The 15,375-nt window shown below is 36.2% G+C and overlaps 1 protein-coding gene across 2 annotated transcripts in view; it reads right to left on the minus strand.

Moving 5' to 3' along the window:
• Nucleotides 1-703: 703 nt before the first annotated feature.
• Nucleotides 704-15,375, minus strand: part of LOC107438118 (uncharacterized) — a 94,386-nt gene continuing 79,714 nt past the window's right edge. For both annotated transcript variants that reach the window (XM_087165590.1, XM_087165591.1), the window contains 3 exons: nucleotides 11,505-11,568; nucleotides 6,575-7,648; nucleotides 704-949 (listed from right to left, as the gene is read on the minus strand). In XM_087165590.1, the coding sequence (XP_087021716.1) occupies nucleotides 7,299-7,648; nucleotides 11,505-11,568 (414 nt within the window). In that variant the 3' untranslated portion in view covers nucleotides 704-949; nucleotides 6,575-7,298. The remainder of the gene's footprint in view (nucleotides 950-6,574; nucleotides 7,649-11,504; nucleotides 11,569-15,375) is intronic.

Below are 15,375 nucleotides of genomic sequence, written 5' to 3' on the forward strand. Positions count from 1 at the left end.
AAAACTAATTAAGGTGCTGGAATTGAAAGGAGGTTTCAAGAATTGCAATATTTAAATGGAGGTGTTCTGTGCATTCGGCTTGGTTACCATGAAAGATTATATGTTTTACTTTATTTATGTATAGCCATCGTTGAACACAGCCAACCTAATTTTCGGGTTTACTACTTCTAATGTTCGACTTCGTAACCTTATTATTTTGAATCCAATCCTGAAGACAAGGGAACTCCTGGATCAAGTATTGGGAGAAATTTGCCTTCGTGGAGGATTTTTTGATGGAACTTACCCGCATTTGCGTTACATGAAGAGAAAGACCACGAGAACCTCCCACGGTTATTCTCACGGCAATGGGACTCTAACCCATGATTATATTTCACGTTAGCCCTGCCGTAGGTACAAGCCGGATGCGGATTCGTATTGACCAGCTATAACTGGGATTCGAACCCGGTTCACCTCGTTGAGAGGCGAACGTTCCATCCCCTGAGCCATCGCTGCTCTTAGATTATATGTTCTTTAAGATAATTTTGAGAGGTGACCAAGATAGTTGCCAAAGGCATAATTTTTCAGTGACATTTTATATATTCTCAGATGCCGCCGCCAAAGGCGGATAGTTTATTATTAAAATATATGTGTAAAGGTTTTTAGTAGTTAATACCCTATATTAAAAAAATACTTATAAAAAAAGAGAAAACTACGAAGCTCTATATGATTGAAACAAAATTTTATTTTACTATAACAGAAAAAAAACTCCAACAATATGCTTTTGTAAATAAACAATGTTAAAAATACGTATAGTGCCACTCTAGAAATAATATTACACGTAAGTAAATCACACAATCAAATTAAAAATTATCACAAATGCAAGCTCTAATATAATAACAAAGGAAACCAAGAAGCTTATAGAAGATGAAAAGTATCAATCCATTAGCTGTTGCGGTGAGATCGGCGTGTCCTAAAAACATGGAGAGAAAAAACACGGATAAGTTTCAAGAATTCGATTAAAAAATTAAAATACATCAATAAACATAACTTTTCAGTGGTTTTTTATATATTCTCAAATGCCGGCTAGTACAATCGTTGGGAAAGGACTCACAGAGTGATATTAAAATAGTAGATAGTTACTTCGCCAACACTTACAAGAGTAAACTTCGTAGCTACCAGCTCTTATTTACACAAATTTCTATTATTTATGTGTTATTGTAGTTGTAACTTGCAAGTAAGCTTAAAATATCAAAATTTATACATTGAAAAAATTGTTTTTACCATTAAGAATTTTTTTGCCTTAACGTACGAAAAAGTTGATAACTATATATATTACAAAGATTTAACAGTCAACTCATACTGGATTTGCAGCTATCATTATTCATATATGTAATCTCGCAATTGCGTACCCCACAAAGAAAAGAAAAAAAAACTGGTTGATTTAAGCATTGGAACAAGCTCTCCTTACTATTTAATGGTACTAACCCGTACTTGCGTTACACGGCGAGGAATACATGTGTGGGGGGTGGAGTTATCGACTATGCCAACCTTCATCTATCAAAAGGTACCTCATGATTGAATCAAGTTAGCATGCCTTATATACTACTGAATGATGTTTAACTTTTGTAGTGGTAGTTACGCCACAGTACTCCCCCACCAGAATTTTATCAGGGATATAATTCGATGAACAGATCTCACCAGTTGATGTACTTGTGAAAGACCGGGAGAGAGTCACCGGATTTTTTTGAGTGCTGAATGTGAGAGGTGTATTAACATCACAGTCGAAGTCGCTCCTGTGTTGCCATTAGCAGTCGAGAGAATATGCAGGCGTTGAGAGTGTAGGCGATGTGTGAATGTTCGAGACGAGACTGAGAAGCAACAGCGCAGGAGATGAATAATGCATTCACAAATAGCAAGTCAACTGTTCAATGTGGACTATCCATCGAAGTAGGCGTAACCGTAAAGAGATTGCGAAGTGGGCGTTACTTGCGTGAGCAAATCACGTTCGAAGGTCACCAATGTGGGGGGTGGAGTTATCGACTATGCCAACCTTCATCTATCAAAAGGTACCTCATGATTGAATCAAGTTAGCATGCCTTATATACTACTGAATGATGTTTAACTTTTGTAGTGGTAGTTACGCCACACATGGTCGGAAATCTTTCACAGCTAGTACAACAGCAAAAGGCTCCTGACGTCTACCACTAGAAATATTTTATTTCAGCACTGTGATTGATGTGAGTCGGAAACAGCTTACTGTCATCACCGGGATTCGAACCTGATTCGCTTCATTATGAGGCGAGTACTTTCAAAGCCCCTTATCAATTTCGGTATTGCAGTATTATCTATTATTGCTTATTATTGCTCATTAACCAGCTCCATAAATCCTTGAACGCTACATACCTAATATTAAGACAACTTGCACTTGAGATGCATATCAAAAAAGGAATTCTAGAAAGGTGGCGAGGCATGACACATATATAAAATGTAAGCTTTAATAACAATTAAGTTTAAATTCTTTAACTAAGGCTTTCATTTGGATAGTAAATTTGCAATGGGGTACTTGCAACTCGAGAAAATAGAGTGCCCAACCATGTGATTTAAATCATATATTTGCATCCTAATACGTGATTATTTTATTATCACACTTAATAAATTTATGGATGAGATTTAGTTAGATACATGTAATCGATGCCATGCGTGTATGTCGAACCTGACTTCTAAATTGTGGCATAAACCCGCAATGATGTCACTTGCAAAAGATATTCAACTATACAAAAACTTAAAATTAAGTAGAAAACTAATGTTTAAGCGAAGAAAAAACAAAGAAACAAAGACGCAATCTAAATCAAATTAGTCACTACTGAAGATGACAGGAGACAAAAAATCAAAAACAAGTTTGATTGAAGGAGAAAGCAGAAATGTTGATTAAAAACACATCCGGATTAAAAGCGCATGACTGATTAAGAACACATCCAAGCATTATCATGCCACCAATTTGGTTTTTATGTTTGCCTTTCCCTTTCCTCGCTAGTGATTCTACAGATTTTTGTAGCCCCTTTGTTTCATAATCACCACAGTATTAATTTGTGACAATTTTTAGAACTTATTTTTAACAAATATTTTAAAACTCTATAGTAAAGATCAATTTAGAATACCCTGTATAAACATATATTTTAAACGAAAAAATAATAAATCATTCAACTTACTTACAACGGTTGAAAAGAAATTTAAACTATTTTGGAACTTATTTAAATGTCACAACATATAATAACAGAAAAACAAATGGAAAAAAACAGAAAAAGTAAGAGCTAATTTAAAATCTTTCAAAAAGTTACATTTATAACTTAAAGTATATAAAAACCTTTTCAAAACAACAGACAGCTTAATTAAGAACAAATGAAGAACGTCATTCAATATAAACCACCAAATTTATTTCTTTTTATATTCTTCAAAATTTCAATTCATCTTTTAATGCTATGGTATTAATTTTTCTTTAATTAATCTTTTCAACACACACGTCAGATATTTAAATTTTAAAACTCATTTGAAAGGTATTTATGCTCTAATAATTTTTTCTATATAATTTGCCTTTCCACTTTTATGTACAATATTTTGAGAAATTTTGTAATCTGTCGTTTTATATAATTTATTTTATAAAAATTAACAATTTCTTAAACAATTTCTTTTACCAATTATTAAAAGAACTTAACCCTGCCTCTCACAATATGAGATTTCAATGAAAAAAGCTTATTATTAGAAAGGGGAAGGGTTCGTAAATAAATGCATGAATTAGTGCATAGAATAAGAAAACATTGCGTCGAATACACAACTCTCTCATTGTGATAAGTCCTTAAGTGCCCCAAATGCTCCCTCCGTTAAACTCTCATAACTTTTCTAATTTATATGCAGGATCAAAATATCTAAATAACTTTGAAAATTCAAATAATATTTTCCTATATAGAAATAGCTCAAAACTTGTATTAAAAATAAAATTTAAAAAACACAAAAAAATTGTAAAAATTGTTTGTTTTTCTTTACCTGTTTTATAATTGAACACATTATTTACAGAGCTTCCGAAAAAATTTCCAAGGTTTAGAAGAAAGAAATTCTTACACCTTATGTGGTTAAAATTTAAGTGAATTACAGTAAATTTTACTGATTTGTCGACCATTTGCAAACATGCGTAATTTGAAATTTCCAAGAGATTTTTTTGCTTACACTGTTTGCACACAATTTTTTGTACACCATGCAGAACCATAATATTGTTTAATTTTATACCAATTCTAATACTAAGCCAGGTTGAACCATAATATCCTTTAAATTTATTGCAGTTCCAATAATGTGCTATATTGAACCATAATATTGATTTAATTTGCTGCATTTCTAATACTGTTCCAGGTATACAGGATGTTTCATATTAAATGGGACAAAAAGAAAACATGATTGTAAACGTTATAATTAATATATTTAGAAAATTCAAATTTACCTCAAAACTACATTTATTCAAGTTTCTACAGGTGTTCAATATGTGCCACTCCGGTGACACGACAAATGTCTACACGGTAGTCAAGCTCCTGCCACACTCGTGATAGCATATCCCCTATGATGGAGTTCAACGCTGCTTCAGTTCCTCTAAGTCCTGAGGAAGTGGAGGCGCAAACACCTTGTCTTTAACGAAACCCCAGCGAAAAAAATCACAGGGCGTTAGATCTGGTGATCTCGGCGGCCAATGAAGACATGTCAAATACTGTGGCACAGCATCGTAACATCCTGTGGCTTCATCGGTAAACACCAGTGTGTTCTCGAAACCATTCACTTCGAGCTTTTCTTGAAATTTCACACGGAAATTCTTACGCAACGGTTTGTCAGTAGGTTTCAAAGCCTGGACCATCTGATATCTGTACGGCTTGAATTGGAGACGCTTTCATAAAACACGCCACGCCGTAGTGTGAGGGACAGCCAGTTCTGCATCGTTACGTCTCGTTGATTTTGAGGGACTCCGTAAAAACGAATCACGAATTCTTTCAACCACTTCGGGTTTTGTTTCTTTTCGTCCTGGGCTTTTGTTCTTGAATAAGCAGCTGGTGTCCTGGAGCTGCTTCACCCACCTGCTTATGTTATGCCGATGGGGTGGTTCTTTACGAAATTTCGTGCCAATATGTCTTTGCACAACAGTTACCGAGGAGGTTTTGGCATACTTCGAAAACGCAGTACGCTTTCTCCTGCAAGTACGACATTTTATTTAACAGCGCCTCTAGCCGCGAGTTCGTCATTCGATGATTTTTCCCTGTTGCCAAATAAGACTTATATAATTGTAGTTGCAGAATAAATTTGTTTCGGCTGAATAAATCCATTACGGCAGTCACACTGCGCTATTCTTTTTGTCCCATTCAATATGAAACACCCTGTATAGTTATATCATTTAAATGCATTGCATTATTTATAAAGTGCTAGGTTTAACCATAATATTGTTTAAATATGCTGTGATTCCAATAATGTGCTAAGTCATAGTATCGTTTAATTTTATTAGAATTCTAATAATGTGACAGGTTTACAGTAATTTAGTTTAAATTTCTTGCAATTATAATAATGTATCAGGTTGAGCAATAATATCGTTCGAATTTGTCAAATTTCTATTACTATACCAAGTTGCAAGTAAACTACAATATTATGCCATATTATTAAGCAAATAGTATGGTTTCATTTGAATACAAACATGTTTTAATTGATCACCTTATAAAGGATGTGGAAAATTTAAAGGTTAATAGTGTCTTAAGATACGAGGCACATCCAGAAAGTAAATTTCCCTAATTTATAAAAAAAAAAACTCACACTTTCAGGAACATATTTATTGGCAACAAGTGCAGCAACAATGTTTCAGCTATTTTTTCAACATAGCCACCACCAGAATTGAAACACTTGTCGTATCGGGGAATCAACTTTTGTATCCCTCTGTCGTAGAACTCTGTCGCCTGTGAATGGAACCAACGTGTGACAGACGTCTTCAGCTCTTCGTCGTTGCCAAAACGCTCACCGTAGGACAGGAATTTCTTGAGGTGCAGGAAAACGTGAAAATCGTTGGGAGCTGGAATCGCTGTAGGGTGGATGATCAAACAACTCCCAGCCAAATTCCGTCAAAACAGCTGCTGTGCGTCATGCTGTATGAGGACACGCATTGTCATGGAGGAGCGCAACACCTGCAGTAAACATTCCACGGCTCTTGTTCTGAATGGCAAGTCACAATTTCCGCAATGCTTCACAGTAACGGTCACAGTTACGGTAGACGTCTGTCACACATTGGTTCCATTCACAGGCGACAGAGTTCTACGACAGAGGGATACAAAAGTTGATTCCCCGATACGACAAGTGTTTCAATTCTGGTGGTGGCTAAGTTGAAAAAATAGCTGAAACATTGTTGCTGCACTTGTTGCCAATAAATATGTTCCTGAAAGCGTGAGTTTTTTTTTAATAAATTAGGGAAATTTACTTTCTGGATGCGCCTTGTACCAACTACAGAAACCAAAGTATCTTGTAATATAGTTCTATGTTAACTCATTTTTCTGCGAATATAGGGCGGTTTATCGTTACTTACCTTCACAATTAGACCCAATCACATAACCTTCATCAGATTCTTAGCCAGCGGCTATTGGATTTAGCTTCTATCAACAAAGCTTCTGCTAGTAGACATCAACACCATATCTACTCCATGGGGATCTTCACTAACCAACATCACCAGCAACGAAGACAAGGAAAAACAAAACAAAAAATATAGGAAGATAGCTTGATGTTAAGTTTCAAACAACAATTAGAGGACTAGAATAAAAAAAAGAAATGAGCCCTAAGCTTGAAGCTCAACTAAAAACCCTTTTCCACAATAAATGTTTTGCCTCTGGAGGAAGAAATGGGATATTTGTGCATTTATGAAACAAATTAAATTCGGGGAAATTTAGAACATACCGTGTATCCAGTAGTAAATTTTATAAACATTTTCTAAATCAAATACTCAATTCTGAAAACATCAAAATAGGATTATTGTTATTAAAAATAAATGTCCATAACAACACCAATAGATGATTGTGCTCAGTAACCAGAAAATATCTATATATATTCTCTCTCTCTTAAAAACTAACTTTAAAATTAAATAAATCAATTACAACAAGAAAAATAAACATTAAACCCTACAACTTAACATTTCATAATCTACCATGCTCGTAAACGTCATTAATAATTTAAAATATATAAATAAAAAATATTCTTTAAAACGAAGAAAAGCTACATATAAAATGGCAAAAAAATATATAATTTTTGTTGGAGAGTTAGTAAAATTCAACATGTTGCGTTCCGGGGGGTGGCCTGTACGTCTGGGGAACGTTGATAGACGCGTGTTCTTTCACGTAATCGTCGAATCGAGCTTTTCGAGATAATCTGGGGCTTTGGCGAGATAAGTTTTCCTTGTCAAAGCTGCCGGTTGGCGAGGATGGAGGCCATTGAATGTCCTTCCTCCTTGCTGGTGAATGTGAAGGACTGAAGAGGTTTCGGCGAGATTGGGGCGGGGATGGCGATGGATTCCATTGTATTTTTCGCCCAGTAATTGGGGACTGGGGCGTATTCCGACCACTTCTCATCTCGTCACTTTGAGGTGGCCATACACATCTCCTGCCATTACCTGTAATTAAAAAACAATGATGCATATTTGAACTCTATAAAAAATTATCTACTGTGAATCAAAAGTAACTAAATTTCCAAGGGATCTTAAGTAAGTGGAAACGGTCAAATATATCGAGAATCGAATCAAAAGTCTAAAAATACACATGTGAGATATTTTCAAAAGATGTATTGAATGCTATCAAACTTGATCCAGCCCTACCCTCATCCCTGAGGGTAGGGCTGGAAAAACTTTAATATCTAAGAAAGGAATTCCCGTTTCTTTTTTAATTGTAGAATTGGAAAAATTCTAGAAAAAAATATTTGACCAACAACTTAGTGTATTTTGGTTCATAGGTGGCACTGTAACTGCAAAATGAAGATTGCATGAAGTTAGATAAGTACTTCATTTACTTCGCATTAGAGCTGTACAATTGCTATTTTATTTTATAACCGTCAATGAACAGTCGACCCTATTTTTTGGTTTTGCAACTACTAATGTTCAACTCCGTACTCTTGTAATTTTGAACCCAATCCAGAATACAAGGGAACACCGGGATCAAGTAGTGGAAGAAATTTACCTTCATTTAGAACATTTCGATGGAACTAACACGCAATTGCGTTATACGGAGAGGAAAAGCAGGAAAACCTCCCACGGTTAGACTGACAGCAAGGGGACTCCACCCCGTGATCCGTCTATTACTGAGGATATTTAACTTCAGCACTATAGTCAGTGCGAGTCAGGTGCAGAATTCACAATGACCAGCCATCGCTGTGATTTGAGCCCGGTTCACCTCATTAGAAGGCGAAAGCTATATCCCCTAAGTCACTACGGCTGCAACAATGGCTTTTGGGGAAAATCTGGGAAATAAACCTGCTGATGAACCGAAGACATACCATCACAATTTTGATCCTCTGCAGAGGAGATGGTTTCCCAGCTTTGGTAGTCAAACGACCGGTGAGCGAAGCCGAGCACTTAACTGTCGAAATAAGAATTTAGCGAGGACCGACCCGCTTTCTGGTAGCAGCCAGTGATGCTTGGCCTCGATATTCAATTGAGAGCCATGTGCTAACGATCAGTCTACTGGGGGACTAAGATTACTTGAAATTGTTTAAAAATGAAGATATCTTGAGAAATGCATGTCAATTCAAAAATAAAAAAGACTTGTTTGATATCTAAAGAAACTTATCTAATAAAACCAAATTCGCCCAATTCCTCAAATAAGTCCTAACCCCAGGAAGTGGAATTAGGGAGAAGAGTTTATCATTGAATACATCTCTTAAAAATATCTACATTTTTACGATGTTAAATTTCGAAGTATTTGAACAACTCCATACGTTTTGGATAATTATTACACTAATTTATACACCTGTATAATTTATACACTAATGATAAGAAAATCGATTATGTTAGTTATGCCTTTTAAGATTCGAATTATGCTCCCCAGTCTCTGCGTATCAACTCCAAAAACTGAAATCCTCTTTTCATCCTGATTAAAATAAACTGATCAGAATACTTAAAAATGAGTCAGTTTGCGCATAAGTCAAATACTTTCGTAAAATTCCATTACAAAATAATCTTATCTCAGTATTTGCACGTATGTTTTCGTGAATTAAGATTCTCTCTCGTTGAAAAGTTAGCTAATGAGCAGATATTATCATATTTCAGACAATCAAAGCAACCTACATGTATAAAGAGGTGAGGAGACTTCTAGGAGCTGTTGGTAAAAGTTGAAATTTTTCGAAATTAATTTTAAGTCGTTGCATTTCATGCTGAATTGATTTGACTAACAGAAAATGGCGAGGTATATACTCGAAGAGAATATAGAATACTACAAATAAGTTCTCTAAACATCAGGTTTAAAAAAACATTGTATTACAGTAGTTTCTGCTTCGATTTCACACCCTTTAGTCTTTTATTTAATATTTTAGGTTAGCCCTAAGTAGACCTCCTACTATCATGGAAGTTAAATAAATAATCCCAAGAAATTGAAGAGGTAAGATATAAGTAGATTAAAAACTTCATTCGCTTCAAAAATATACAAATTGGAAATAGCAGTCAAAATGTTTCCAGTGCATCAAAATCAATCGCCCATTTTCCAAACTTGATTTCTCATTCACGTCTGGCAAAGTATTGAAAAGGGGTATGGGTACCTGTTTTTGAACGCTTGAAACATGTCGACTGTTATTTCCAACTGGTATATTTTTGAAGAGAATGAAGTTTTTAAGTAATATCATGAAAGTTATATTAACTATATCACATATTTCTTTAAATACAAGAACTTTTTTTAAGTCAACTTAGATACGGGTTTTAAATTTTGGGTTAAATTTGAAAAAGAACTCACCCTCGGATGAACTCATGACTGGAAAAAACACGTGAATGCACATACACTAAATTATAAACTAACTTGTGATCATGAGTAAAAACATGAGGATAAATTTACAAAATGAAAGAAAAGTTTTTTTTTATTTCACTAACCTGGTTAGGTTATATAATTATTATTAAACACATTAAAAAGCAAAAAAAAGTTTTCTATAATCTAATAATAACACCATGACATAACTCAGGAAAATACTTCAGACCTTGTTAATCCCTTTAGAACGATTTCAGAGTTAACATCTTAAGAAACCCGTTATAAAAAATTTATCTAAACTGTCGGTTTAAATTTAAAGCCGTATGAAATAAACAGAACCTGACCCGATCTTAGAACTACTAAGTTGGATGTGAACAATCTTACTTCCTAGCATTCTGCTACAATCGTTTAACCCCTTAACGCACAGATTTTTTGAAGAAAAAAAACCGGCCAAAAGAAATCAATTTTCTTTAAATAAAAAAATTGATTCCGCTCCTAGTTCAACTTTTCTTTTCGTGGACAATTTTGATATACTGCACTTTTGCTCCATGGAAAAAAGGCTATATTTTATTCTTGAATAAATAAGTGTTATAGCTTACAATCCTATGTAAATGATACATATCAATAAAACGATTTTTTTTCTTAGCTTTCACATTGCTATTTTCAATTCCCGATTATATTCGAGCGTGAAAAATTATAGCAGCATTAAATACAAAGCCGCTCGAATTATCTCGAGTGTGCACAGTTTGGTCTGTTTAGCGAGCTCGAATTAACTCAATCACACAAGTTAAGAGGTTAATAATCTACAAAATTTCTGAACTCGTAAATAGCACCATGTTGTTCCTTTTACACAAACTTCAATTAGCTGCCCGTGGTACTTGCATGTCGTTCATAGAGAAGTTACAGTGTATAACATGTGCTTTTTCATGATAAATTAATTTTAAAACTTGATAAACAATATTGAGAAAGTGACAGAATATTAACTCACCGGCAGCATTTTTAAGAAAATTTTACACCTATTGATTTACAATTCTGCAATATCTGCAATTATATTCTTTATTCCTATGTTTTTTATCGATTTATTTATTTTTTGCTGAAATATATTGAATTGAATCAAAGGTTCGATCTCAATCGTCTCTAAAAGGCATCTCTCGAGCTTTCTCTGCATTGGTAAATTCGCTACTCTCTTACTCCTCGGCAGAAAGCAGCACTACACTATTTCGACTCGTTTCACGATGATTCGCATTAATTCGACAACAAATCGCGAGGGTTTAAGACATAGTCAAGGCTCCAACGGTAGATAATAACGAGCGTAACGAAAATTTACAGTCAGTGGTTATACATTTTACGAGAAAAAGTTGAGAAGAGAAAGCACACAGCTGTTCTTTTATGGTCATAATAGCTTTCTCTCTCTCTATTTATGGGTAGAAATGTATTTTTACCGTCATTGACTGGAAAACGTTTTAACGGTCACTGACCGTCGTCTCTTAGTGAAATTGTTAAGAGTGTTGGTATGACATTTACCTTGACCAGCTCTCACAGCAGCAGGGTCAAATCCTGTACGAGGCAGATCTGTAGTAGTTGATCTCTGTAAATAAGCAAAAATATTAATAAATAAGTAAAGGTTGATGCCGTAAAGATGTGTTTAAATGAGACACTGATAAATCAAAAAAAAATTTTAAGTTTTTGAGGTTAACCAAAAAGTGATAACCCATGTTCCCTACAACAATTACATATTTTAGTACTTGAAAAAGGTTTACTTGCAAAACGAGTAAGAATTTCGCAAAATGATATTATTAAAATATGTTTAAATCAGACACAGATGAATAAAAAACAGAAATTTAAAAATTTTGAGGATGGAAAGTGATAACCAATGTTTGCTACAACAATTACATGTATTTTGTAAAGCTTGAAAACAGCCTACTTGCAAAATGCTGTTCTTCGAAAGAAAAAAAAACGTGCTAAGAATTTCTCAAGTTGATTCTGAAAGAACATGTTTAAATGAGTCACTGGTAAATAAAATACAGAGGTTTCAAAATTTTCAGGTCTAAAAAGGATAACCCACGTCTTCTAAAAATGCCACTTTCTACTGTAAATACACTGGTGTGCAAAATTTAAGCAACAAGTGATTTTTCGGCTACAGCTCCCCAACAAAGTATAAGATAGCCATGAAATTGCAGTATAATATGCACGTAATTCAGTGCAAAATTGTATGCAAATTTCAGAAATAAAACGTCGTAAGTGATGTAAGTGTACTTAAACCTTGCGGGTCTGCGCGCGCAGGTCATAGCTGTGATAAAAGGATGAGGAACACCGTAGTTAAAGACATTCGCTGCAAGTGCAAGTAATTTGTTTTGTGAAACATGTCTTCAGGAAATCATTTAGACGACTTTACTCGAGGAAGAATGACTGGAGGGGCGTAGTGTGACCAGTGTCGCCGAAGAGTTCGGGATCAACAAAAGTGTTGTTTCTCGTGCTTGGAATGCCTTTAAAACTACTGGTACAGCTGTTCGGAAGGTTGGTGGTGGCCGTCCAAGGAAAGCAACACCAAGAGAAGACCGTTACATTGTCCTCCAGGCGAAAATAAACTGCGAGCGCCATATCTCAGCAACTGCGCTCAGCCACAGGACTACAAGTATCAAGATTTACAGTGGCCAGAAGCCTCCACAAAGGTGGCTTATTTGCTAGACGTCCTGAACGCTGCATACCTTTAAAAGTTAACCATCGGCGGCACCGTTTAGAGTGGTGCAGAGAACACGAAACCTGGACACCTCATCAATGGAGTCGCGTCCTCTTCACAGATGAGAGTCGTTTTGGTGCTACAAGCGATTCTCAACGTCAGTTGATCTGGAGAGAGGTTGGAGCTCGATTTCATCCCAATTACATCGCGGAAAGAGATCATTACGGTGGTCCTGGAGTTGTCGTCTGGGGTGGCATTATGTTGAATGGGCGGACTGAGCTTCAGATCTTCGACCGAGGTTCTGTAGCTAGAGACCGCTACTGCAATGAAGTAATCCTACCCCATGTGCGTCTGTTCCGAATGGCCATTGGACCAGGCTTCATTTTTATGGATGACAATTTCCGGCCACACCGTACTGCAAATGTTCAAGAGCTACTGGAAAGTGAAGATATCACACGAATGGATTGGCCAGCTTACTCTCCAGATCTAAATCCCATAGAGCATGTGTGGGATGCATTAGGGAGACGTCTTGCGACACGACAGTATCCTCCTGGTAACACCCATCAGCTTAAAGATGCGTTAAAGGAGGAATGGAGACGTTTACCCCAAGAACTCCTGGATAATCTGGTGCTTAGCATGGAGAGACGATGCCAAGCAACAATTACATTAAGGGGAGGGCATATCCCATACTAGGGGATATCTGCCAGTTGTACTTACGCTTCTTCAGGCAATCATGTGTAACGCCACTATATGTCAAATAAAGCCTTTTTTTGTTTCATACCCTACTTTAAGCTTTATATTCATTTCTGCGCCATTATTCTTTTACCATCGTTTAAGTACAAAATAATGTACATCATATTCAAATTTTATGTCAATCGGATGATTTCTTGCAGAGTTATGACAAAAAACGCACTTGTTGCTTAAGTTTTGCACACCAGTGTAGTTAAATCGAGCATGAGCTTTCATTCTGTTTAATTAATAAGAGATTTTATCAAGCGATGTTAACACACATACTAATAATCAGGAGAAACCACTCATCTCAGCAATATACGTATCTGTGACAGAAAAATTCGTTTATCTCCAAACTAACAAAAAAATGTGGGTTGTTACTCTTTACTCAGGTGGTATTCATTTGTTTTAAAACATTTAATTTAATTCTTACTTTAAACTCTTGCTTAATAACAATTTTATAACAAAACAAAATATAAATAACATACTGTGTAACGAAAGAAAAAACAAGTTTCAATCTAGTAAAAATTTGACTTTTTTCGCTCAACAAAATTTAATTAACTACACTGGTTATCATAAATTAAGGAAAATTCACAAAAATCGCGATAACTCAAGAAATTACACATGGAATTTTATGAAACTTACCCACAATATACAACACATAGTAAGGTATTAAACAACATAAAAAGAAATTATCAGACATTAATAGTAGTATAGAAATTAGCACATGTATAAAATAAACAAATTGGAAGTATCGGTTTGCAATAGAAAAAGTACCTTTAATATGGAATATGATTGCCTCTAGAAGCAATACAGCACAAACAGCGATGTGTGATGCTTTCAATTATGCGGTCTATCAGTTCAATAGGAAGTGAGAGCCATTGCTCTTGTAAAGCAGTTGCAAGCGTGGCAAGGGTCTGAGGGGGCGGATTGATGGCAGATACACGCCTCCCTAGAGCATCCCAAACGTGCTCGATAGGATTCAAGTCCGGGGATCGAGCTGGCCACTCCATGCGAGTAATTGTTTCCTGTTGAAGATAATCATCAACAATGCGAGCTCTGTGTGGTCTTGCATTATCGTCCTGTAACAGGAAGCAATCACCAATTGCCCCGGCATATGGGCGCACATAAGCATCAAGGATGTTGTCTCGATAAACCTGAGCATTCACGGTTCCCCTTGGAAAGACATGGAGGTATGTGCGCCCTCCTAAGGATATGCCTCCCCAAACACAGACACTGCCTCTTCCGTATGCATCTCTTTCACGGATGTTTGATGGATGATAACGGGTCCCAGGTTCTCTCCATATCAAATAACGTCTACTGTCACTTTCTAGACTAAACCTGGACTCATCCGTAAAGAGAACAGGCCTCCATTGATCTGACGTCCAGTGGACATGTTGTCGGGCCCACTGCAAACGGTCTCTCCTATGGCGTGATGTGAGCGGCACGCAAATGGCTGGTCGTCTCGCATACAGACCACCTTCGTGGAGCCTTCTGCGCACAGTTGACGTTGACACCAACCTTCCGGTGGCTGCAGCAAGAGAGGATCTAAGATGTGTCGGAGTAGCGGTTCTATTCCTGCGTGCACTTAATGTCAAATATCGGTCATCGGCACTGGTCGTAACAGTTGGCCGTCCTTGACTGAACCTCCTAGATGCCGAATCTGTGGTTTGAAATTGCCTCCAAAGTCTATGAACCACAGATGGACTCACATTTAGCCATCTGGCCACTTCTGATTGACTCTGCCCTGCCTCTAGTCTCCCGATGGCTCTCCATCGTAGTTCTTCAGGCAAATGATGCCTAGAGGTCATTATTACGAATTGGCTATCTCAGATTTTCAATGTCGCAATCACAGTAAAATTTGTGTGCTTTCTCTCAAACTTGGACTTTTATGCTCCAGGCAGATGACGTAAGCCGAGTGCAGCGCCACTAATTTGCATATTGCAATTTTACTCAGCTACTCTTAGTGGACAACATATGCAAATT

Source organism: Parasteatoda tepidariorum, chromosome 6, assembly GCF_982258835.1.
Source record: "Parasteatoda tepidariorum strain Cologne lab strain chromosome 6, Ptep-v5.0, whole genome shotgun sequence".
In the NCBI taxonomy this organism is placed as follows: domain Eukaryota; kingdom Metazoa; phylum Arthropoda; class Arachnida; order Araneae; family Theridiidae; genus Parasteatoda; species Parasteatoda tepidariorum.